At 34.9% G+C, this 27124-nt stretch overlaps 1 protein-coding gene and 1 long non-coding RNA gene across 6 annotated transcripts; both read left to right on the top strand.

Annotated features, from left to right (window-relative positions):
* The first annotated feature begins 427 nt into the window (after positions 1 to 427).
* LOC141725114 (glutamate--glyoxylate aminotransferase 2-like) lies at positions 428 to 5626 on the top strand. 4 transcript variants are annotated; one of them, XM_074527531.1, is made up of 14 exons: positions 428 to 699; positions 901 to 1934; positions 2066 to 2132; positions 2248 to 2355; positions 2654 to 2735; positions 2836 to 2923; positions 3117 to 3275; positions 3720 to 3893; positions 3970 to 4101; positions 4359 to 4421; positions 4517 to 4581; positions 4700 to 4791; positions 4873 to 5029; positions 5245 to 5626. In XM_074527531.1, the coding sequence occupies exons 2-14, from the start codon at positions 1818 to 1820 to the stop codon at positions 5354 to 5356; spliced, it is 1416 nt and encodes a 471-aa protein (XP_074383632.1). In that variant the 5' UTR covers positions 428 to 699; positions 901 to 1817; the 3' UTR covers positions 5357 to 5626. The 4 variants fall into 4 exon arrangements, with proteins under 4 accessions (XP_074383632.1, XP_074383631.1, XP_074383630.1 ...); XM_074527530.1 differs by having other exon boundaries at positions 430 to 699; positions 1744 to 1934; positions 2248 to 2364; XM_074527529.1 differs by having other exon boundaries at positions 430 to 699; positions 1734 to 1934; positions 2248 to 2364.
* A 1159-nt stretch (positions 5627 to 6785) lies between these two features.
* On the top strand, positions 6786 to 10011 carry LOC141661713 (uncharacterized). Of its 2 annotated transcripts, XR_012550095.1 has the most exons (5): positions 6786 to 6904; positions 6998 to 7036; positions 7131 to 7237; positions 9133 to 9232; positions 9627 to 10011. It is a non-coding gene; the product is annotated as an uncharacterized LOC141661713 (long non-coding RNA). The 2 variants fall into 2 exon arrangements; XR_012550096.1 differs by lacking the exon at positions 7131 to 7237.
* The last annotated feature ends 17113 nt before the right edge of the window (positions 10012 to 27124 follow it).

Genomic DNA, 27124 nt, shown 5'->3' with positions numbered 1-27124 from the left:
TAACCTTATTTATAAATAATAATTAAATGTTTGATATTGGCGAGGTTCAAACCTGTAAACTTGGTTAGTGTATTTTTTTATAAATATTAATATAAACGTTTGTTATTGGCATGATTCGAATCTATAAATTTATTTGTAATTTTATAAATAATAATATAAATGTTTGTTGTTGGCGGAATTCGAACCTGTAAGCTTGGTTTGTGTATTTTTTTTAGTATTCGGATCTAACAGTTATGATCATTTGGTCAAGAGATCTGACGGCCGTGATCGAAAGGGATAACCAAAAATAAAGTTAATCAAACTACAAATTATAACCAATTCGATTATTATAGTTTAGTATAGATAAGTTGGATGAGGGAAGAGACAATTTATAATGCGGAGGAACTGGTTGTGTTGAAAACTGAAATCTAGAATCAAAACCCAAGAGCCCAGAACCCAAAATAGTCAATCAATATTTGAAGTTTGAACAGTCAGCAATTCATATAGCATTTTGCTTCTTCTCAGCGGTTGCCAGTGTCTTTCAGACTTTAAGAGCACCTCTGATGTTGACATATGCATGTATGAACTTCATCATCTAGCTATAAAATAAGACAATAACACAAAAAGTCCTACACATTTGTACCACTTTAAAGTCCTACACGAATACGAGCTTGAAGGCGGGGTTCTTTGCTTTAGAAAACACCAGACAGAATCCCCAAGGTATATTTATTTTAGAATGAAAAGGAACTATTCAGTCTCACTCGTTTTTTCTCTTAAATACACAAGTACATGCTCTGATAGAGGTGTTGTCTCTTAATTGTATTTTTGAATGTTGAATGAACACGATTATTTCTATTGTTTTTCAGTTGTCATCTTCTCATGGTTCATTTGTTTTAATGATGATATTGTCAATTATTTCAGGATTGTCTTCATTCAGTTGGTTATTACAGACCGAGACTAATAGGCTCCATCTGAAACTAAGTCAATATCTATATGCAAAAAACCTGTTCAACTTTACTCTGCATGTTGTTGATCTCTGAACTGATAAAGCTTCGAGTTGTGATGTTTCGGGTTCAACATGTAGATAGTTGTATTGTTTATTAATTACGAAATATAAGACTAGACGATCAATGATGAATTAGAAAACTGTTATTTCATCTCAATTTCAAATCTAAAGTACGCGTGCATGTTTTCCATTTTGAACTTGGTAACCATGAGCCAAATTATGGTAGTAGCATCATAATTTATATATCTGCATAAGTGGATATGGAAAGCCGTACTAGACCGAATTATGATACTACCATTTAAGATAGCAGGAGATAAGTAGACACGGAAAGCCCTATTTTTAGATATCTGCAGGAAGTCTAATTCCATGGTTTGAGTCTTTGCCAAGCAGGACAGAAATACCAAAAGCTAACAATTACTAGCTTGAATTAGTTGATTTTTGTGCAAGTTATATTAAGGGGGCTTGTGGATAGTCGTTTGGAATGGGACTGATCGGTATGGGAATGGTAATTCTAAGGGATAGGGAGGGTATGATATACCCACGTAGAGGGAATGAGCTTCTCATTCCATACAACTAAATTACTAGTCCAAGCAGTAACACATGGGATTGAGGTTCCAATTCCCATTAGCAAGGCTCATTACCCATAAAACCAAACGCCCCCTTTTTGTGTGTTGCTTTTCTTTTAAATGATATTTTTACCCAGTTTTCTGCTTGTAATGCCTCATGACTGTATAAAATTGTCTTTTAGGATTTTTCAGGTTATCAATTGAGTGGTTTCGAGGAAGTTGTGTGTTTTTAACTAAGCTCAGAAAAAAATTATACAAATTTTATCATGTCAACTAAAGGACTGGATTATGAGTCCTTGAATGAAAATGTGAAGAAGACTCAGTATGCTGTCAGAGGTGAGTTGTATCATCGAGCGTTGGAGCTTCAAATGCACGGGAAAGAGGTATCAGAGACCTGTGCCTTCTTACATTATCAAAAATAATAAATTTATGTGTTTCAATCATAGAGCAATTTTTTCCCTAATCACCTCAAAAACATTAATTTAGAATTTTTATACGAACCATTCTTTTGCAGATTATCTTAACAAATGTTGGAAACCCTCAAGCTCTAGGACAGAAGCCTATAACTTTTGCTCGCCAGGAATTTTCTCTTTGTTCATATGTTTGGAAATTACTTTGCAAATAAATGTTGAAACTAGCAGTGTTGTCTTAATTACATTTAATTTTGTATTGAGCCAAAATGTGCTTAATTGCAGGTAATTGCTCTGTGTCAAGCTCCATTTCTAATGGATGATCCTAATGTGGGAGTACTCTTCCCTGCAGACGCCATTGCCAGAGCTAAACATTACCTGTCAATGACCTCAGGTGGCCTAGGTATCTCTTACAATATGGCTTCAGTGCATAAAGTAAATTAATATTATCTGTTCACTTGTTCTTACTGCGTGTTGAGGTGTACATCCAATTAATTTTTAAACTTGAAATTGTATTAATTAACTCATGCCTTAAATCTTCAACCCCGTATTTTAGTTTCACTATATAGTTGACTTGCATGCTGCACTGAGTATAAATTATTTGCTATTTTTATGTATTCCCTATTTCACTCCTATAGTGTTTAAGAGGGAACACACCATGAATAACTTATATTCTGTCATTATTCAAATAGGTTCTTATAGTAACGTAGGTGGCCTTCCTGGTATCAGACAAGAGGTGGCAGAGTTTATTAAGAAGCGGGATGGGTGTCCAAGGTAAGGATAATTAACTTACTTTTTACCTTCTAATGGCAATGAAGTGCCATTACTTTGTTATTCAATGCTATATCCTGACGGTTTTATGCATCAATGACAGTGATCCGGAGCTTATATATCTAACAGACGGTGCTAGCAAAGGAGTGATGCAAATCTTGCAAACCATTATTCGAGGTCAAAGTGACGGGGTAATCAATGTTTTTTAAGCATAAAATTGAACATTTTTTTCTAATAATGTTTCTTTCCGATAAGCATCACTTAAAGCTGTTTCCAGTAGATTGTAAACATGGTGTTTCATGTATGTCCTGGTTCCCAATACTTCTGTTCTGAAGTGGATTATCCTGTTACTACTGTGCATTGTTAATTATTTTCTTATAACAGATTTTGGTTCCTGTTCCACAATATCCACTGTATTCAGCTGCCATTTCTTTATATGGTGGTTCTCTTGTTCCATACTACCTGGAGGAGACAGCTAACTGGGGACTTGATATAGAGAACCTACTTCAGTCAGTTGCTGAAGCACGTAGTAAAGGAATAAATGTAAGCATTTATCATCATTTAAATCACACCTCTTCAAGTTATTAGAAATGACAAAAAGAAGTTCTGGTAATAGAATAGTTAAAACGGAAGGAGTTTAAATAATAGAATTGTTAAACGGCATTGCCATTGTTTCGCCTTTCGAATTGGAAAAAGGTGTTCATAAAATGCCTAGTTATTGGCACCTATCCAAACCTGTGTCAGTTTTAATTACTTGCATGATATATTCCTTGATACAATTTATTTATTTCATGCGTTGATTTAGCTGTAAGTTACTTATAACATCACATTTTCTACCTGCAAGTCCGCAACAAGTCCTCTAGGCCCCATTGGGCGCTATCATAGTTCATTCTGTGGTTGTGGATCTGTGCTTATCCCTGATCTTATATTCTGGTAACCAAAATTTCTGCTTCTCATATCATCTGTTTTATCTTGCCACATAATTAGGTACGAGCCATGGTAATTATAAACCCCGGAAATCCTACTGGACAGTGTCTTAGTGAATCCTGCCTGAAAGAAATTTTGCAATTCTGTAACCAAGAGAACTTGGTCTTGCTCGGAGATGAAGTTTACCAACAGAATGTTTACCAAGAGGAGCGTCCTTTTATAAGTGCAAAAAAGGTATTTAGTCCTAATCGAGGGGTGAAGAACCCTCATTTTACGGTGATTTTAACATAAGCTGACATTGAACTTGAAGGTTTTGACGGACATGGGTCCCCCAATTAGCAAACAAGTCCAGCTTGTGTCGTTTAACAGCGTATCCAAAGGATTTTGGGGGGAATGTGGACAACGAGGGGGCTATTTTGAAATGACAAACATTCCTCCACAGGTTTGTATCATGTAAAACTTTAGTACAATATTTTTTACTTCTGTCTGTTATTGGAGGCAATATCTACAAGCATTATCTTTTTCCCTCCTAAGCTGTATTCATTTATTTTTAAAGATTCGAGATTTGTAAACATTAAACAGGAACCCATTTTACTTAAAACCGTAAATTCATGAATAGCGTGAATTTACCATTTCCTCCAATGGATGATGCTCTTCTTAAAAATAAATTTGGTTTTATTTTGTTTTTATTTTTTGCAGACAGTTGACGAAATATATAAAATTGCATCAATATCCCTTAGTAATGGCTGTGGGCAAATATTGGTAAGTTGCAACGGGGTACCGCTTACCAGTATCAAGTTAAGTAAACATAACATACTTAATTAAAACTATAAACATCAAGTGTTTCACTTTTACAGGTAGGTATAATGGTCAACCCTCCTAAACCTGCAGAAATCTCATACGACAGGTTTCTTAGGGAGAGGTAAACGTTTCTGATATTAATTGCATCTGTGATGCGTGTTTGCATCTAGTACATTATCTAAAAGAGATTTTCTGTACGTGCATCGTCACTGTCCGGATTATACTGTACATGAATGCAGCAATGCTATTCTTGGTTCACTAAGAAAGAGAGCCCAAATAATGACTAATGGATTCAATAGCTGCAGAAATGTGGTCTGTAATTTTACAGAAGGTACAATCTTTTCTTAAATATCTTTAAACTCATCTTTGCACAGTGCATAAACCTATTCATTTATGAGTGCAATTGTGTTAGGTGCCATGTATTCCTTCCCACAAATACGCTTACCTCCGAAAGCAGTTGAGGCTGCAAAAAGGGCTGGGAAAATTCCTGATGTTTTCTACTGCCTCCAGCTCTTAGAGGCCACTGGAATTTGTACAGTCCCAGGTTCAGGGTTCGGACAAAAGGATGGGTAATTACAAAATAACCTCTAAATATCTAAATTCTTAATTTTCATCTTTAATGCTCATAAAAAATGATTTTATGTATTGTTTGTAAAGCTGGAAACCAATGCCTAAATTAAGTGTTTCATTTGATCCCTTTTGATTTTTAAAAGTAGACTATGAATGACGATGAAATTCTGAAACTTATAGTGAAATGTAGTCTAATTTTGATTGTAATTAATAGGGTGTTCCATCTGAGAACAACAATCTTGCCTGCTGAGGAGCACATGCATGGAATCATGGCTAGTTTTAAGAAGTTCAATGATCAGTTCATGGAGCAATATGAAGATGCATAGGCTAGATTCCGGGATGTGAGGAATGATGCTTCTGATAACCACCAAGTATACACTATAGTCAATATTCTTTCTTGTTGTTACTGCAGTTTAGAGCTTTTGTTTCTTCAGATGTCATTCCCAACCTGTTTTGTGTTACTTTTTCTCCCAAAAAACATCACATAAACCTGCTGAATAGCACATCTACATCCTGTTCATTAACTGCTGTTTAATTTCTCAGGATGCATATTGCTGTAAACTTGTATTCTAATGTTTAAAGTTCAAAACTACGAAGCATTGGCTAATGCCGTAATGCGCACTCTGTTTGTTGAAAATTTTCTTGCTTAGCATGTTTGTTTCAAGGCTAACAAATTATAAACACAGCACTGAAAGTATTCCTTCTTGAGAGAATCGTTTTTTTCCCCACAAAAGTATGAGCTTATGTTACATCATATACACATCATATTGAACTAAAAGTTGAACTTTCAAATGTTCTTGTTACACATCTTGACACTCATACCAGAATTGCATCTCTTCGAGTATCTTGAAATTTAGATAAAACTAATATTAAAAATATGTATCTTTGCGAATTTAATGTTTTATCCTTAGAAATATACTATTGTTATACACTATTCAATTATTAATGGAATTAAAATATCTCTATATCTCATTTCATGCATATATTTGGAATTTTCTTTTCAATACATACTAGGAAAACAAAATATTGGTAGAAAGGTGGAGAGCTCATGGGTACGAGTTAAGAGTTAATGTTTGATGAAATATTCATAAATAGTGAAGAGCTAATTAATAATGATGGAATGGAATACCCTGTATGTAAAAAAGTCTTCACCAATAAATTTTTTTCAACTGATTAATTATACTTTATTTCTTAGCATGTGCCTAGCACAGGCTAGACAAACCATTAATGTGTATATATATATATATCTACTATTCTTAATTTCTACTAGTGAAAAATTTCATGAAATTACTTTGTACCCAAAAAAATTAAAATCTTCTACTTAATTTTTTTAAATATATGGGCATATATGTAAATGAAGCATCTAAAATGGGTTAACGGATCGGGTTATGGACTATCCATGGGTAAAAATCAAATATATACCTAATAGATTTGTCACTATAACAAATCAATTACAGATTCACAATTCATATCATCAGCAATTCAAATTCAAAAAGCTTTACTACTTTCCTAATAATCATTATCTTTTTCTTCTTCTTTCTTTTTACATGCCATATCAGTCAAGATCAAATTCAAAAATCAGAATTAATCTTGAATAATTTTGAATTTCTTTGTTATTGAATATCTGACATTTATTTCAAAATTGAATTCATAATTTTATTATAATTTCCTTCTCATTATTATATGTATATGTATATGTATAGAAACCATGTATTTTCTTAAATCGTTAGCATTACTCATTTAATTAGTATGTTACTCGGATTTATCTCAATCTTGATTTAATCGATTTTTTTTATGTTTTAGGAAGATAGACAATGGGTGATTTTTGTTGTTGGTGATATATTCTTTATTTTTGAATCTATTGAACAGAATGGGTAAGTTCTTTTTTCATACTTTATATAATTTATAATTTCAATTTTATGCACTCTAAGTGTTTGATATTTTGTTTGAAATGGCGGCTGCTTTAGTATACATTGCGGCAGACGAAGGCTTCTAACCAAATCAAGGTATACAACTTCAAAATATGGTTATGATACACACAATATCTATCTACCAATATTGATATACTCTAATTACATACAATACACACGCATAAATCAGATGGGTGAATCGGTGGAGTTTCCGAGTCGACTCGGTATTCTACCTTTCAGGAACAAAGTTTTGTTGTTAGGCGCTATTATTCGTATTCTATGCACTTCTCTAAGCAGGTTTTTTATCTTCAATTTGTCGATTTTATATCTTCATTCGATCATCCCGTAGATTACTTCTCTTTTTAATTTGATTTGATTGTGAAGTTATATGCAAGTACTCACTTTGTAATATCCGGTAATTATCTTTTATTACTTATGTTCATCATATTATTAGCTGAAAACACTATAATTCCTGTTAAATTGTATGTGTTTTACCATCAGATTCAAATAATATTCAAATTCCGAATATTTTGGAATTTTATTACATTATTGCTCATATAATGTTTTGTTTTACATTTTTTTCTTCTTTTGTTTGTGACTGAAATAATACTGTTAATGTAGTTATTCTTATTCTCTGTAGTTCTAATTTACAGTCCGGACTTATATGATACATTATAACCTGCGCTCTACATGTCAAAAACAACATTAATACCTTATTGTCCTATGAATTCAGAGCGTACTGCGGCAAAACAAATCTAAATACTCCATTATAGAGGACATAGAGATGTGATGATTTCTCTCAACAGTGTGTGATAACCTAGCTACATAAATCCTCATGTTACGATATTTTTCAAAATTTGACATTCATTTTTTTGTATATATACACTATTTTAATCTTGATTTTGTTATCAATTTTTTAGTTAGATGCTGAATGAGATATTTCATTTGTTGGGACTGATTTATTATGCCTTATTACTGTTATATGGAGAACTTACTATCTTTTTTGGTCTTTTCACTTTATTTTGGATACTCCTTATCCAACCGGGTACGAGTCATTTTATATGTAGCTAACCTTCTGATATTATAAGTCTGATTTCAGACTTTATAGTCAGCTCCTGTTAGTCATGTTATTAGTTTATCCCGTCATCAGTTATGTTCTGATTCTCATTTTGACCATTTACTTCGTTAATCTTCAGCGAAACTTAAAGTTGTTAGGAAATTTGATGGAAAAGTTGGACATCGATAATTAAAGGAGTAATGTAACCTTAAGATTGCAGACTAATTTTGTATATATTTGCATTTCTTTCAGTTTTATCATGCTGCAAAACTATTAAGAAGCGTTTGAGATTGAATTTATTACATTTTAATATATACTAGGATATAAATATATTCCAGTAGCAAATGGAGGAATAAGTGGTGTTAAAATAAGCCCTGATCAAAAGACATGAAAATTGTTTACAAAATTTATATGCAGTATGATTTGTAGGATCTAAAACATATGATAGGTCAATCTACTCATACCCTAAAAACCAGTAGGAAGGTTGAGCGGTTCATTGCTGCATTATGCAATATTAGATCATATATAATCTTAAAAGTGGAGGGAAGAACATTGATTTTACAAAGTAATGTAATTACAGAGCGTGCCCCATGAATGCATAGACATGATCTGACATGTAACAAAGGTTTTTGTTTCACGACTATTATATTTATAGTTATTTTCTCCAGTTAGTTGTTTGAAACATGTGCAATAGATGATTATTTGAATGTTGCTCTATTTAAAATATATATCAATGTGTGTATCTAATGGTCCGTTAGTAATATGGTTTTCTCAACAAATTAGACATCTATTTAAAAACAAGGGCCGTGATATTAGGTACTTTATTGTTACATCGGGTATTGTTTAATCGATTGTAATATATAATGGCAAGATAGGGACAACCATGACAGCTGATTTTTGGGCAAAGAGAAAACTTGATGCGAGAATACAGACTCTGAAAGTAAGAAAAATTGATGGAGAAACAACTGTGCATTGATAACAATTTAATTCCCACCAAATAGTGAATATTGGATTATTAGTATCTTTAACTTTTTCGTTCAAATTGGCTAGAAATTTACAATCAAGGGTTGGCCACCTACGGATAAAAATGTTTTATCATTTAATTTCATGAATAACAACATCTGGTATTTTGCAGCTCCCAAGTTTTATCAGCTAGGTGTTTCAGAGGATGCGCTGGAAATTTTTCAATAGATCTTAACTCTTCAAGCTAATCACAGGTGCAGGTGCAAAATCAGGTATGTATACTAAAAAGGAACAACTTGAAAACTTATATGACCCCATATTGGTTGTGAATTCATAAACATGGTAGCTATATATGAAGTTCTGCTGCAGTCATTTGTTCCTTCTGACAAGAGAAAATTATATAAAGGCAGAAGTTTATAGTGCAAAAAACCTTAAAAATTAAAAAATAAAGATCACACAAAGGCAGAAGTTTACGGTGCAAGTGTTTTGCAGAAAGAAAATCAATATCTTTTCGTTATTGATTAAATAGTCTTCGACTGAGTAGGAACTAATAGGAAGAAAGAAGATTGAAAGGGACATACTGGAAAATGGTGCAGAAGTTCTTGCAATGTGTACCAGGTTGTTAGATATATTTGAGATGTCATGTCTAATGTATTTCATGTTTAGTTTTCAGATCTTAACAAACAGGAAATATCAATACTTACTGAAATCAGCAATGTGCTGGAAGTCAGAACTTAAGGATATCAGTACTTAAATTATCAGGAGATAATTATCAGAAGATGGATATCAGAACTTAAGTGCGGGAGGACGAACAGTTAAGGAAAGGCTGATTGAAAGGAAAGAAGATCAAGACTAAATAAAGAAGAGATATGCATGGAGAAGATTTCTATGGAAAATAAAAGACTTAGAAAAGAAGATATCTAATTGATATATTTTAGGATACAGAATCATATTCAATATCAATTAGAGATTATCTTGTAACTTTGTAGTATATAAACACAAACATAGGGTTTACACTATATGTGTTATCATAATCGAAGTTATTATTTATTGTAACCCTAGCAGCTCTCGTGATAAGTTGTTCATCACTGAGAGAGGACAGTTCCATATTGTAACAGAGTTTATTGTGTTGAATAAAATCTGTTTTCTGTTATTTGTGTTCTTATATTCGATTTGATTGTGATAAACACTGTATTCAACCCCCTTTTACAATGTGTGTGTGACCTAACAAGTGGTATCAGAGCAGATCTGTTAACACACAAATAGTTTAAGATCCAAAAACAATCATGTCTGAAGAAGAACAAACTCCAACCAAGCCCACCAAAACTGAAGAACCTCCAAAGACTCAAATCCATAGTCGATATGAGACTATTAGAGTTTCCATACTGAAACCATCTGAATATCCCATATGGAAGGTGAGGATGTCTATGTTTCTGGAAGCTACTGATCCAGAATACCTTGACAGAATCAATGAAGGACCACACAAGCCAACCAAACTCTCTGTTGTAGTTGCAGGTGAACCAGCAAAGTCTGTACCAAAGGAGAAGAGTGATTACACTGCTGAAGATATCTCATCAATTGCTAAGGATGCTAAGGTACGACACTTGCTGCATAGTGCCATTGATAATGTAATGTCAAACAGGGTAATTAACTGCAAGACTGCAAAGGAGATATGGGATGCCTTGGAGACAAGATGCCAGAGAACTGATTCAATTAAGAAGAACATGAAGACTATACTTACTCAAGAGTATGAACACTTTGACTCAAAGCCTGATGAGTCATTAACTGGTTTGTATGACAGATTTGTCAAACTCTTGAATAATTTGTCACTAGTTGACAAGGAATATGATCTTGAAGATTCAAATCTTAAATTCCTATTAGCTCTTCCTGAATGTTGGGATTTGAAGGCCACCACTATAAGAGACAACTATGCTCTTGAAAAAAACAACTCTTGATGAAATTTATGGGATGTTCAAGACTCATGAACTTGAGATGGAACAAAGAAGCAAGAGGAATGGAAGAAGTCAAGGACTGTTGCTCTTAAGGCTGAGGAGGAATCCCCCAAAGCAGCTGCATCAAGGAAAGACAAGGGAAAAGCTCTCATCACAAAGTCTGATACTGAATCATCAAGTTCTGATACTGATGATGACTCAGAAACTGAAAGCTTACCTGAGATGGATCCTGATGAAGAGATGTTGCAGCTGTGTGCTCTTATGGTGAAAGGAATCACAAGGATTGCATATAGAAAATTCAGAAAGGGAAAGAAGTCTTCCAAGAAAGGTGCAAGTTCTGATAAGAAGAGTTTCAGAAAATCTGAAGGTAAAGGAGGAAAGTCTGACAGAGGAGATTATACAAATGTCAAATGCTACAACTGTGGTGAGAAAGGCCACATATCTCCTGATTGCAAGAAAGTGAGGAGTGATAAAGGCAAGGCTCTTGTCACAAAGAAGAAAAGCAGGACATACACTTCGGATTCTGAAAGTGAGGTGAACTATGCCTTGATGGCAAATGCTGATAGCAGTTCTGATGTTGCTGAGTTAAAGGCACCTCAAACTACTTATGCCTTTCATACTGATGATATTAATGAGTTGAGAAGATATCTTAAAACCATGTTCATTAGTTATAGAGATCAAACTTTAACATGTGAAAGATTAATTTCTGAAAATCTTGCTTATAAAAAGAGGAATGATTAGTTAGAAAAAGAGTTAGTCATGTTCCATCAAACTCAGAAAGATAGAGATGATGCATTCTATGTTAGGGATGAAGTACTTAAAATGAATGAATCTCTAAAAACTGAGTTAGAAAAGGAAAGAGAGATTATCAGGAATTTGACTAACTCTAGTAAAGCAACTCAGGATATTCTTAGTAGTGGAAACTGGAAAGAGGGCTTAGGTTATGGAGATGATAAGAATGATAAGGGAACTGTAGAGATTGAGCCTATAATTGTTAAACAAAAGCCAAAGGTAAATCCTGTTAAGTTTTAGTTGTAAAGTCTGATATTGATAAATCATAAGTTAAAGAGAAATTAACTTCTGACAAACCAAAACAGGGTAAGCCAGCTGAAGTAAACATAGGCTTAATGACAAAGAAGCAACTTAAGCATAAGCTGAAAGATGTTAAGAATGTAAACAAGGTAAAGCCACCTAGGAAAAATAGGAATGGAAAGTAAGGTGTAAATAAAAGTAATGATTATAAGCCTATTCCTAATGCCCCTAGAAAGAAATGTCATAACTGTGGAAATTCTAACCATCTGGCTTCTTTTTGCAGGAAAAATAAGAACATAAACTCCTTACCTTCAAAGTCAGGAGTTAAGAGTCAGTCTGTTAGATATAGGCCACAAATCCTTGTTTTCATTGTGGTAGTTTATGGCATTCCATTTATACTTGTAAGGAATATCATAGTTTGTACTATGATTATTATCAAATAAAACCTTCTTCAAAGAAAGTTAGTATTATTCATTCTAGTGTAAGTTCTGATGCAAAGTCTGATAGTGTAAATACTGATAAGAAAAATGTTAACATAAACTCGGATGCTAAATCCGCTGCAAATGTTAACAAACTTAATAAGGCCAAAGGATCCAAGCAAGTCTGGGTCCTTAAAACTAATCATTAGTGGTCTTTGTGATTGCAGGGCAATAGGAAAAACATCCTAGTTCTGGACAGTGGATGTTCAGGACATATGACTGGAAATAAAGCCCTGCTATCAGACTTTGTGGAGAAAGCTGGCCCAAGTGTTTCTTATGGAGATGGCAACATGGAAAAAACTTTGGGATATGGCAATATCAATCTGGGGAATGTCATCATTGAAAAAGTAGCTCTAGTCTCAGGATTTAAACACAATTTGCTGAGTGTTAGTCAAAAATTGTGACAGAGGTTATCATGTGGATTTCTTTGAAGAACACTGTGAAGTTGTAAGCAAATCTACAGGAAAAGTTATTTCTGAAATGATACATGCATGGTAACATTTATGAAGCCAAGCTTTCAACAAGTACTGATGGTTCTGCAATCTGTCTGTTAAGTAGAGCATCAATTGAAGAAAGCTGGAATTGGCACAAGAAACTCTCACATTTAAATTTTAACAATATAAATGAACTAGTCAAGAAAGATCTTGTGAGAGGTTTGCCAAAATCAGTATTTGCTCCTGATGACCTTTGTGATTCCTGTCAAAAGGAAAAACAAAGAAAATCTTCATTCAAGAGCAAGACTGAATCTTCAATTCTTGAGCCTTATCACATACTACATGTTGATCTATTTGGTCCAGTGAATGTCATGTCTATTGCAAAGAAGAAATATTCTATGATCGTAGTGGATGAGTTCACCAGATACACATGGGTGTATTTCTTGCACACAAAAAGTGAAATTGCATCTATTTTGATTGATCATGTCAAGCAACTGGATAAATTGGTCAAAGATTCTGTGAAGATCATAAGAAGTGATAATGACACTGAGTTCAAGAATTTGATCATGGAAGAGTTCTGCAAAGACCATGGAATAAAGCAGGAATTTTCTGCTCCTGGAACTCCACAACAAAATGGAGTTGTTGAAAGAAAGAATAGAACTCTTATTGAAGCTGCACGAACTATGCTTGATGAAGCAAAGTTGCCAACCTACTTTTGGGCTGAAGCTGTGTAGACTGCTTGTTTTACTCAGAATGCAACACTCATTAACAAGCATGGAAAAACACCATATGAGATGGTGAAGAAAAAGAAGCCAAATCTGAAGTATTTTCATGTATTTGGATGCAAGTATTTTGTTCTTAAGACTCATCCAGAACAACTATCCAAATTTGATCTAAAAGCTGATGAAGGAATTTTTGTTGGATATCCACTTTCCACAAAAGCCTTCAGAGTCTATAATTTAAGATCAAGGGTTGTCATGGAATCTATCAATGTCTCTTTTGATGATAAGAAAATTATAGGACTTGAAGATTTCAATGATCATGATCAGCTGAGATTTGAGAATGAAGTTTTAAATTCTGATAGTGTAATTCTTGACAGTCTAAATCCTGATACTGCAAACTGTGATGGATTAAACTCTGATGTTATTGAAACTGTGGTGACTACGCCAAAGGAAGATGCTTGTGCAGGGGGAGCATACTGAAGATACAACCACATCTCACGAAGCATCAAAACCTACAACAGGCTCTTCAAGTTCTGATTCATCAAGTTCTGATGGGCCAAGTTCTGATAATTCTAGAAACTCAAATTCTGAAGGATCCAACTCAGAAAGCATAATTTCAGGGAAAGCATAATTTCAGGGGAAGCATCAGAAAATGTTGATAAAGACAGCATGGATCATGGGGGAGCATCCAGTTCTAGAGAAAATCTTCCATCTGCAAGGAAGTGGACTAAAGCACATACTGTTAGTGTATACTGAAAATATTTATTTGAAGTATATACATTTATTTCTGGCCAGTTTAATTGAGAATCATTTGAATGTTTACATGTTGTCTAATATTATATATTGTGAACAATCTAGTATCAAATGGGATACAGAATATTAGATTGTTAAATACGGTTATATAATATAATAAGGTTCACAGCACATGTGGTGTTGGACAATCCACTGGTATGGCTGTAGTATTATTTAGATTAGTTTATATTGACTAATAAATAATGCTAGTATACTTCGTGTATATTGAACATGATCAAATTTAGAATTGTTCCCTTAATACTGATTAAGAAGGAGAACTAAGATTCTATGTTATTATTAATGCTTAGGTTCTTAATCCGGAAATAGTAATTGACACGTGTATATTATTTACATGCTTTGATTTATATATGAAATAATTCTTTTGAATTATATCATTATATTTTGGGTGATGGAATTATATACATGGTGGATATTATTTATTGAAGCAATCCATGCCCTGATAATATTCGGGTTAATGATGTCCCCTTGAAAGCTCAAAAAGATTTAATTATGTGAAACCCTGCAGGTGGAATTTATTCTGGCATAATTAAATAAAGGTTGAGTGGATGATCAAGGATAAAAGATATTAATTAAATAAATTATCAGTAATTTATTTAATTAATGGACATATGATATTTTAAACATGGGGAATTTAATAAGCAAATAATATTGGAACCGAATTAATTAAATTACGGTATTAGGAAAGGTAGTGCAAATATTAATTCTTTAGTGGATTGAATTAATATTTAATTACATTGGGCTAGGCTCAAGATGTAATTAGAAGGCCCAACCTAATTATCCATGGTCCCTATTGTAGCCTATATATATTCTTATTCTCTTGTTGCTTGGCAATTGTGTGTAAACATATTGTAGCCACCAAGGAGCAAGAAGAGAGGATAACTTGAGAAGACGGAGGCCACACTTCGCTCAAGGGAATTTGGGAATACAATAGAAGAGCGTGGAATCAACCATTAACAAGGTAATCTTCTTTTCGTAATCTTTATCGTAAAACGTAGTAACACCCCAAGTCCGTGGTTCCCAACAATTGGTATCAAGAGCCTGGTAATGGGTTCTATGTTTTATGATATAATGTCCATGTCGTAATTATATATGCGTGTATATAGTGTTTTGCTTGTATTGGTTTTGATGCAGGTTGTTAATCCACTATTATGGCCATGTATATTTTAATTATGTGTTTGGATCTCACGTGGTTTAATCGTGGTTAATTTTTATTTTGGTTTCCACGTGGTTTAATCGTGGTTGTAATTTACACAAGGGTTGATCGTGTTAGAATAGATTTTACAAAATTAGTTTTGTATTAGATCTATTTTTTTGTAATTGTTTCGGTGTTTTGTAATAATTATGTGCGATCGGAAATCAATTCTGGTAGTTTTTTTTTTGTTCCGCTGTGCGATTACATGGGGCTGCTGGGGCTGCTGGAGCTCTGGGGCTGCTGGGGCTGCTGGGGGCGTCGGGGCGCGCTTGGGGCAGTTTTTTTTTAGAGCTGGATTTTTTTTCAAGGGCCATAATAGTGGAAAATTTATTTTAATTTTTTTCATTAAATTTTAATTATTGCTTTAATTTATTGATTATGTGTGTCGTTAATTATGTGTGTAATTCTTTTAAAATTGCATGTTTAACTTAATTAGGACGACATGGATATAAATTTTATTTATTGCTTTAATTAAATGTTATATGTTGCTAAAATTATGTGTGTATTTTGAATGCATGTTTAGACATAATTATAACAACATAGGGCCCCATTTAATTTTAAAATTCCTCAATTTTAATAAAAAAAATTCTAAGTGGGAGAGGGAATTAATATGAAATTAAATCCCATGGTCTCCATTACTGGTTGTAGGTAATTTAACATAAAGACGAATATAAATTATATATACGTCACCCATCGTGGCATGTAATTTATGATGTCTAGAATGTTATAGAAATTACTATAACAAACTTCTTAAATTAATAAATTTTAAAAGGAATAAATACGGATTTTCTTTATTTCTGATTTGGGGCGATTTTGTCAAAAACGGGTTCATCGAACTTGTAAGGCTGTGGGTTTTAAGCGAGATCGATGTGACTCATCCACTACCTGGAAACCAAACCATTGATGAATATTGAATTGAAGTATTCTATTCAAGGCAAAATTACGAATATTGGAAGGTATACACGCCACCCATCGTGGCGTACCAAGTTCCATAGATTTCGAATAATTTAAGATTTGATGATGGTATACACTTAGCTATGAAAAATAATATAGTCCACCCCAACGTGGCATATTGTTTAGTATTAGGACCGAAGTAACATTTAAACAAAATTAGGTGGTATACATGTCACACATCGTGGCGTACCAGAAACTTATGGTGTTTAGATGTTAGTGCATTTAATTTTAAATAATTGTTAGAGGAATCAATAGCTCTTAATAATTTATGCACCCTTATTTATGTGACGTTTTTATGCATGATTCTCAGGATAAAATGGGCTTTAATCCACTATTCACCATACTTAAGGATAACAAACTTACAGGACCTAACTATATTGAATGGAAACGAAATTTGGACATTGTGTTGACTGCTTAGAAGTACAAGTTTTGCACTTATGAACCCAAGCCTGAACAACCTGCTGCTGATGCTCCTGAAGATGAGAAAGAGTATTATAAACGGTGGATTTAGGCTGATGAGATGTCGCGATGTTACATTATGGCAGCAATGTCGGGTGTTTTGCAGCATCAGCATCAGTCTATGGCCACTGCTTCGGATATGCTCTTTAATCTCAAGGAACTTTTTGGAGATCAGAATAGGGCTGCTAGGCAAGTAGCCATGAAGGCTTTAATGAACACTCAGATGGCTGAAGGCACACCTGTAAGGGATCATGTTCTCAAGATGATGTCGCATCTGAATAAGATAGAGATCCTTGGTGCTGAACTTGACGGGGAAACCCAGATTGACATTATCCTTATGAGCTTGTCCAAGAGTTTTGAGCAGTTCCGCTTGAATTACAACATGAACAAGAGGCAGTATAGTCTCGCGGAACTGCTGACAAAACTTCAGGCAGCTGAAGGATTATTTCAGCAGAGTGTTCAAGTGAATGTGGCTGAGAAAGGTTCTTCCTCTAAGCCGAAAGGTATTAAGAAGAAAAAAAGGCTCAGACACAGAAAGCTGTGAAGGCAGTGGGAGTTCAGGGTGGTGTGAAAAAGCCTGAGGGAAAGTGCTTCAGATGCAAACAGTCAGGTCACTGGAAACAGGATTGTCCTCTTCCTAAGAAGACAAACAATACTGGTATGTCTCTTTCTCTAGTTACAGAAATATTTATAGCGGCTATATCTACGAGCACTTGGTGTGTAGATACAGGAGCCACTGATCATGTTTGTAATTCTATGCAGGGGTCCCAACTATCCAGAATGCTTAGAGATGGTGAGATATACGTGTTCATGGGAGATGCTACGAAAGTAGCAGTAGTTGCAGTAGGAGTTATTCATTTATCTTTTGGTTCTGATAGGATTTTGGTTTTGAACAATTGTCTTTATGTACCTTCTTTTAGAAGGAATTTAATTTCGGTTTATAAACTTGCTTTGGATGGTTATAATGTTTGTTTGGATCGTAATATTTCTATTATGATGAATAAACGAATTATATGTTCTGGTACATTGCAAGACAATTTGTATATAATTAATCCTAGTCAACCTGCACTGCAACTGCAATTTAGGGAATTGAACAACACATCTTCTAACTCTACTAAAAGAAAGGAACCTTCTAGTTTGAACCAAACATATCTTTGGCACTTGAGATTAGGTCATATTAACTTGAGGAGGATTCAAAAACTGGTAGTAGACGGGCCTTTAAGCTCATTGGCAGTGGAGCCATTTTCAGTTTGTGAATCCTGCTTGGAAGGTAAAATGACTATTAGGCCTTTCAAGGCAAAAGGGAATAGAGCCAAACAACTGTTAGAATTGGTTCACTCTGATTTATGTGGACCCATGAATATCCAAGCAAGAGGTGGTTATAAATATTTCGTCACTTTCATTGATGATTATTCTAGATATGGGTACGTTTATTTGTTGCACCGTAAGTCTGAGTGCTTTGATAAGTTCAAAGAGTACAAAGCTAAAACGGAGAAGCGACTTAATAAAAGTATCAAGTCACTATGATCCGATCATGGTGGCGAATACTTGCTTGGAGAATTTAGGGAATATTTATCAGAAAATGGGATAGAATCCCAGTTAACTGCACCAGGCACACCCCAGCAGAACGGTGTAGCAGAGAGAAGGAACCGGACTCTTTTAGAGAGTGTTAGATCGATGATGAGTTATTCAGATTTACCCAAGTCATTTTGGGGACATGCCTTAGAGACAACAGCTTATCTTCTGAACTTAGTACCTTCTAAGTCGGTTCCTAAAACCCCCTTAGAATTGTGGACCGGGGGTAAACCGAGTCTAAGACATATTCGAATATGGGGTTGTCCAGCACATGTGCTGAACAAGAACGCGACTAAGTTAGAATCTCGTACAGAAGTAAGGTTGTTTGTAGACTACCCCATGGGAACGAAAGGATATTTATTTTATAGTCCGAAGAATCGGGATGTCATTGTTAGCACCAATGCAAGATTCTTAGAGGAGGAATATATAATGAATCACAAACCCATGAGTAGTGTCATTTTAGAGGAACTAGTGGGAGGGACAAATAATACCCATGAAGCTGTAGTACAAGTAGAACAACCACAACATAATGTACAACCTGTCACTAATACCGCACCAGTGCCTCATCGTAGTGGGAGGGTTGTTCAACAGCCTGATAGATTCATGTTTTTGGGAGAGTCTTCAGACTTGGTCTCTGGTGAACATGATGATGATCCCCGTACATATGAAGAGGTAGTACAAGACAAAGATGCAGATCTTTGGCAAACGGCGATGGAATCTGAGATAGAATCAATGTATTCTAATCAGGTCTGGGAGCTCGTGGAACCACCCAAAGGTATAAAACCTATTGGATGTAAGTGGATCTACAAGAAAAAGAGGGGATTAGATAAAAAGGTGAAAGCCTGGAAAGCAAGACTTGTTGCGAAAGGGTATACTTAGAAAAAGGTATCGATTATGAGGAAACCTTTTCACTGGTAGTCATGCTTAAGTCAATCCGTATTCTTTTATCTATAGCAGCTCATCTCGATTATGAGATTTGGCAAATGGATGTCAGGACAGCTTTTCTTAATGGAAGTCTTGAAGAAACCATCTATATGCAGCAACCAAAAGGATTCATTAAGGAAGGCCAAGAACATCTGGTATGTAAGCTTAAGAGGTCTATTTATGGACTTAAACAAGCTTCTAGAGACTGGAATATTCGTTTTGATCAGGCATTCCAGTCATATGGATTTGATCAAAGTCCAAGCGAATCGTGCGTGTATAAGAGAAGTGAAGGTAATGCAGTGGTTTTTCTAGTACTATATGTAGATGACATTTTACTCATTGGAAACAATGTTGAGATGTTGTCATCAGTAAAGGCATGGTTGTTCAAACAATTTGACAAGAAGGACTTAGGTGAAGCGGCATACATCCTTGGGATCAAAGTTATAAGGGATCGCAAGAAAAGGATGTTTGCTTTATCTCAAGAGCCCTACATTGATGAAGTATTAGCTCGTTTTAACATGCAGAACTCCAAGAAAGGTTTTCTACCTTTTAAGCATGGAGTTGCTCTATCTAAGAAGTAGTGTTCTTCGACACCTAAGGATATAGAGAGCATGAAAGAAGTTCCTTATGCTTCAGCATGTGGAAGCTTAATGTATGTTATATTATGTACGAGGCCTGACATCTGCTTTGCTGTAGGCATGGTTAGTAGATATCAGTCGAACCCAGGTCAGGAACATTGGAGTGCAGTAAAAACTATACTCAAGTACCTGAGAAGGACTAAGAAGTATATGTTAATTTACAAGGCCTCAGATCTATTTCCTTTGGGATATACTGATTCAGATTTCGAATCAGATAGGGATAAGAGGAAATCAACCTCGGGATATGTTTTTACTTTGGGAGGTGGAGCCGTTATATGGAGGAGTGTAAAGCAGAAATGCATTGCAGACTCCACCATGGAGGCCGAGTACGTGGCGGCCTCTTAGGCTGCCAAGGAGGCTGTATGGTTGGACACATAGATTTTTATGTAATAGTGGATTAAATAAACACTGATATACACATAGAATATTTTGAGTATAAGTGGGAGATTGTTAGTGTATACTGAAAATATTTATTTGAAGTATATACATTTATTTCTGGCCAGTTTAATTGAGAATCATTTGAATGTTTACATGTTGTCTAATATTATATATTATGAACAATCTAGTATCAAATGGGATACAGAATATTAGATTGTTAAATACGGTTATATAATATAATAAGGTTCACAACACATGTGGTGTTGGACAATCCACTGGTATGGCTGTAGTATTATTTAGATTAGTTTATATTGACTAATAAATAATGCTAGTATACTTTGTGTATATTGAACATGATCAAATTTAGAATTGTTCCCTTAATATTGATTAAGAAGGAGAACTAAGATTCTATGTTATTATTAATGCTTAGGTTCTTAATCCGGAAATAGTAATTGACACGTGTATATTATTTACATGCTTTGATTTATATATGAAATAATTCTTTTGAATTATATCATTATATTTTGGGTGATGGAATTATATACATGGTGGATATTATTTATTGAAGGAATCCATGTCCTGATAATATTCGGGTTAATGATGTCCCCTTGAAAGCTCAAAAAGATTTAATTATGTGAAACCCTGCAGGTGGAATTTATTCTGGCATAATTAAATAAAGGTTGAGTGGATGATCAAGGATAAAAGATATTAATTAAATGAATTATCAGTAATTTATTTAATTAATGGACATATGATATTTTAAACATGGGGAATTTAATAAGCAAATAATATTGGAACCGAATTAATTAAATTACGGTATTAGGAAAGGTAGTGCAAATATTAATTCTTTAGTGGATTGAATTAATATTTAATTACATTGGGCTAGGCTCAAGATGTAATTAGAAGGCCCAACCTAATTATCCATGGTCCCTATTGTAGCCTATATATATTCTTATTCTCTTCTTACTTGGCAATTGTGTGAAAACATATTGTAGCCACCAAGGAGCAAGAAGAGAGGATAACTTGAGAAGACGGAGGCCACACTTCGCTCAAGGGAATTTGGGAATACAATAGAAGAGCGTGGAATCAACCATTAACAAGGTAATCTTCTTTTCGTAATCTTTATCGTAAAACATAGTAACACCCCAAGTTCGTGGTTCCCAACACATACACCTGACTTAATTATTGGAAATCCTGATGCACGTGTCAGAACTAGAACAACTACATCAAATGAATATATTTATCACTCTTTTCTCTCTCAGACTGAACCAAAGAAATTGGAAGAAGCTCTTCAAGATGCTGATTGGGTGCAAGCAATGCAAGAAGAGTTAAATAAATTTGAAAGAAATAAAGTCTGGACCCTAGTGCCAAGACCAAATAACAGATCTGTTGTTGTTACAAAGTGGGTGTTCAGAAACAAAACGGATAGTGATGCCATAATTACAAGGAATAAAGCAAGGTTGGTTGCAAAAGGATATTCTCAACATGAGGGAATTGATTATGATGAAACATTTGCACTGGTTGCTAGATTGGAAGCCATAAGGATATTTTTGGCTTATGCTACTCACAAAAAGTTTACAGTCTTTCAAATAGATGTAAAAAGTGCTTTTCTCAATGGAGAACTGGAAGAGGAAGTATATGTGGAACAACCTCCAGTTTTTGTAGATGTAAAATTTCCTGATCATGTCTACAGACTTGACAAAGCACTTTATGGTCTTAAGCAAGCTCCAAGAGCATGGTATGATACACTAGCTCAGTTTCTTCTGGAAAGTGGATTTAATAGAGGAACTATTGACAAAACATTGTTCTACCTCAACCATGGAAATGACTTACTTTTGGTGCAGACATATGTTGATGATATCATTTTTGGTTCTACAAATGACAGACTTTGTAAAAAGTTTGCCAAGTTGATGCAGTCAAGATATCAAATGAGTATGATGGGAGAACTCAGCTATTTTCTGGGCCTTCAAGTCAAGCAGAATGAAGAAGGAACTTTTATTTGTCAATCTAAGTACACCAGAAATTTGTTGAAGAAATTTGGAATGCAAGATTGTTCAAGTGCATCCACTCCTATGGCCACTGCAACAAAATTGGATAAGGATACTGGTACATCAGTAGATATTACTGATTACAGAGGTATGATTGGCTCATTACTCTATCTAACTGCAACTGGTACATCAGTAGATATTACTGATTACAGAGGTATGATTGGCTCATTACTCTATCTAACTGCAAGTAGACCTGATATCATGTATGCTACCTGTCTTTGTGCAAGATTTCAAGCAGATCCAAGAGAACCTCACTTAACATCTGTGAAAAGAATTTTCAAGTACCTTAAGGGTACAGCTGACCTGGAATTGTGGTATCCTAGAGAATCAGACTTTAAGCTAATAGGTTACTCAGATGCAGATTTTGCAAGATGCAAAATTGACAGGAAAAGCACAAGTGGAAGCTGCCAATTTCTTGGAGGCAGATTAGTTTCTTGGTTTAGCAAGAAATAGAAGTCAATTTCCACATCAACTGCAGAAGCAAAATACATTGCTGCAGGAAGCTGTTGTGCACAGATTATTTGGATGAAGAATCAGTTACTGGATTATGGGTTAGAATTTTCTAAAATTCCTATTTATTGTGATAATCAAAGTGCTATTGCTATGACAGGTAATCCAGTTCAACACTCAATGACGAAGCACATCAGCATTAGGTACCACTTCATAAGGGAACATGTGGATGAAGGTACAGTGGAATTGCATTTTGTTTCAACAGATCAACAACTAGCAGATATCTTCACAAAACTACTGTGTAAAGCTACTTTTACAAGATTGGTAAATGAACTTGGAATGGTTTCAGGTTCTTTCTCTAAATCTGCTTAGTTTATGTTCTGATACATCAGACTTTATAATCGGTATTTACAAATATTACTATCTTTGTGTATTCTGTGCTTAATTAGAAATTTTCTAAGTGCAGATTTTATATGAATTTCTAAACTCTGATATTGATATGATTGTTTATGTGACTATTCAATCCAATGAGGATAACTGTGCTAGATGCTGACCTAGTAGTCTTTAATATACTAAAGATCCCATGTATGAAGTAATTATTTATGTGGAAATCTTTTAACACAATCTGATATTGAGCTTAGTTAAAGTTTACTTTGTGTATCTTGTTACTAAGTCAAAAACTAGAGTAGTACTTCTTATCTGTTAAGTTCTGAAGTTGGTAAATCTGATGGATGTACTAAGTGCTGATAAGCCTCACTTATCAAAAGAAAAAGAAAAGAAAATAAAATAAAAATCAGGTACTCCTTTGAGATCTAGAGTAAAAATGTGGAAGGGAAGACCCAAGTGCATTGCTGGTATTAAGTTATATGCATTAGAAAAGCAAAAAAAAAATTCTTGGTGACTTTTCACATTCTCTGATTACTGGAGAAATACTCTGACAATAGCATAAATTCTGATAAGCAGTCGTGACTCACTTACACTGAGAAGCCACTGTAAAATGGAATTTCAAAAGATGCATAAAATGAGCACAAAACAGTTGAGGTGGACTCATGCATGAACTCATTCTATAGTAGACTTCTGAATAATGACATATTTTAAGCAAAGTTCTTAGTTATGCCTTATTTCTAAGATGTACTGAAGTGAATCAGACTTTAATCTTTATCTGATATTTAGCTTACACACACATACACTCCATATGAATGATGACAATTACTGTGGTGATAAATGTTATTTTAGATGAACAGTTTAAGTGTCAGTTGCATAAATTCTGAGGACAAGTTCTGATGATTAAGTTCTGATGAAACCATATTAGTACTTGTGTGAAGAATTACAGGAATAAAATATTCACTTTTCGAGTTAAGAAGCCATATTCTGATGACTGTTAAGTTCTGATATGAGTTTAAGTTTTGATATTAAATCATGATTCTTTACTTGACTTATTTGTGGTTAAATCTGAAACAGTCATATTTAAAATCAGAATATGTTTGGGTGAGATATAAACAGTCAAAATAATTTGGGTTAGTGGTACTCGTATATGCACATTAATTTTTACTTGTTTCGTGTGCTCATTAACTCCCGTTTTAAGCTTCTAATGGCTGTCATAATTACTCATCGGTCTAGGGAGACGAGGCTTTACATCTTTTCATTTCACATTCCCTGCATCCCTTGGTCTTCCCTTGTCTATTTAACTGACCGATAATCCTTCAGTAAAAACCAATTCTTTTTTCTCTCAAACAATGACTCAGTTTCGTTGATTTTACTCCTATGGCTACTGATTTACTAAATGCTGATAACAAAAAGGCAATTTTGAGACCTCTTAGAATTCTCTTAGTTGTCAAACAAGCCCTGGTAAATGCTGATGCTGCCAAATACTCTGTAATTTATCCTGATGTACCACAACCACAACCTCAACCACAACCATCAGAACCTACTCCTATCTCTCCTCAAACACAAACATCATAATATGCTCATTATCCATCCGCACATACTACAGTGCAACCTTCTTCTGCTAGTGCAACAACATCAAGATCTAAGAAAGTTTCACAGCAGAAAAGAAGGAGGATCATCTTGAGAGATGAATCAGATGAGCAAAAAGGCCTGCAGATTCTGGTAAAGGAATGGAAGCAGCAGCTAAGGAAGGGGGTCAGGAATCTCTGATCTCACAAGACCCTGTTGAAGCTCACAAATCTCCAAGTGCTAATCCAGACCTTCATGCAACTCATCACTCTCCACTTCATGAGCCAGAAACAACTCATATTCCCACACCTCCAGTATCTCCAGTACATGCTGATAACCAGGGGCCAAGTGATGAAATTGACATCCATAACTTGAAAGTGCCTCAGGTTTTACATCTGGAAGCTCCACCAACTACACAACTTTCTCAGCACACTCCTCCAGCCACTCCAGTGCTAAATTCTGATGATCATGGAGATGGATGTCCAATTGCTTCTCATACAGTCATTTTATCAGAAGATGATGATAGTGAAGATGTTGCCACTTCTGTTGCACTGCCTACTGCAAACTCTGATGAAGCTGATGTTAATGTAGATGCTGATGCAGCTGGTCCTTCTGGACATGATCCTCTACCACCAGCTGGTAAGGTTGCTTTTATTGAGAATTTTGTAGAAAGGGCTCCTCCAGTTCCTTGGAGTGAGACTCAAAGAGGGCAAGAGTGGATCAAAGACTGGAATAATGTTGAATTTGTCCCTAATGCAGCTGTTCTTTCTGAACATCTGACAAAAGCTGGTGAGATGTTTGCCAATGATGATTTCAAGACACATCTTAGAGTTACAATACTGAGTACAAGGCACCTTCAAGGTCAACACTCAGCAACTCACGACCAGCTGGAAAAAATTTGAAATAAATTGTAAGAGGATGCGGAGAAGATCAAAGTAGAGAAGCAGAAGTTTTTCAAGCCTAACTTTGACCGTTTAGCAAATATTGAAAAGTCTCAAGACAAGCAGCAAGCTCAAATTTATGATCTTTTACAAAATCAAGCTGCTCAACAAGTTCAGCTTAATGAACTTCAAAATTCTGTGGAATTGCTTGTCTCCCTGCTTCTTCCTGATGATGCCAAAAATGGGGAGAAAGTAATTAAGTCCAAATACAAGACTACTAAATCACAGAAAGAAAAAGATGATGAAAATGAAGATCAGGGAAACTTTGAAAAGGGTGAAGGTCAAAGAAAAAGCAAAGGCTCTTCATTACAGAAAGACAGAACAACAAGTCAAAGGCTAAGTTCTGATGCTGGAAAGCAATCAAGCTCATGTAAACAAGTTCTAGTCAATCCTTAAGATCTTGATGAAGAGATCTCAAAGAAGCTATTTCTTAAAGAAAATCCAGGGATGGATCTTGAAATGCTGGAAGAAGAAGAAGCTAGACTGAAAGCTGCAATTGATAAGTCACAATCTAAGTCTAAAGCTTCTGCAACAACAAAGAAACCTCCACAAGCTAAAGGCATTGTGATTAAAGAAAGAACAAGTGCTGAGGTATCTAAAGCCAAATCATAACTGGAGTATGATCCAAAGTTTAAGGGCAAAGGTAAAGTTGATGAACCTGTAAGTGTTTACATGCCAGCTATGGATGAACAAATAGATGCTGATGAAGATACTGATCTGACTTTGAAGAAAAAGAAAGATTCTCAAACAACCTCTGACAGAGCTCAAGTTGTTCAAAGTCAGGAGTTAGTAAATTCAGATGCTACAAGGAAGCAAGCAACCTCTGACACAGCTCAAGTTAGCTTGACATCAGGAGATAAGGGAATAACCTCTGACATTGCTCATGTTAAACCTTCAACTACTCTACCAGGATTTAGCCAAGCTAAACAATCTGCTCAAACTCTGAAGAGTACATCAAGAGGTTTTCAGAGTAGATTGCTTCTAGGAAATGAGGCAAGAGATAAAACTGGTTTGGGAAATGCTGATGAAAGAAGAGTAAGCAACACAACTCTAGATCCTACATCTCTGTCTGAACCAGGAATAGGCACAACTCCTGAAAGATTGGATCAATTGGAGTCTATACAGATGGTTTACTACTCTGCACTGAAAGAACAGATTATATTGTATTTCATGACAGATGGGAGGGTATTCCAGATTAGGCAGGATGCTGTTAACTT

This window comes from Apium graveolens, chromosome 5, assembly GCF_009905375.1.
Source record: "Apium graveolens cultivar Ventura chromosome 5, ASM990537v1, whole genome shotgun sequence".
In the NCBI taxonomy this organism is placed as follows: Eukaryota; Viridiplantae; Streptophyta; class Magnoliopsida; order Apiales; family Apiaceae; genus Apium; species Apium graveolens.
This window is presented reverse-complemented; position numbering and strand designations above follow the sequence as displayed.

What these genes read in the sequence shown, in the direction of transcription:
- LOC141725114 (XM_074527530.1), top strand. Translation starts at nt 1,818, where the DNA reads ATGTCAACTAAAGGACTGGATTATGAGTCCTTGAATGAAAATGTGAAG. An exon ending in TTCGAGGTCAAAGTGACGGG is followed by an intron (nt 2,924 to 3,116) that starts GTAATCAATGTT and finishes TTCTTATAACAG; the next exon opens with ATTTTGGTTCCTGTTCCACA. An exon ending in ATGGCTGTGGGCAAATATTG is followed by an intron (nt 4,422 to 4,516) that starts GTAAGTTGCAAC and finishes TCACTTTTACAG; the next exon opens with GTAGGTATAATGGTCAACCC.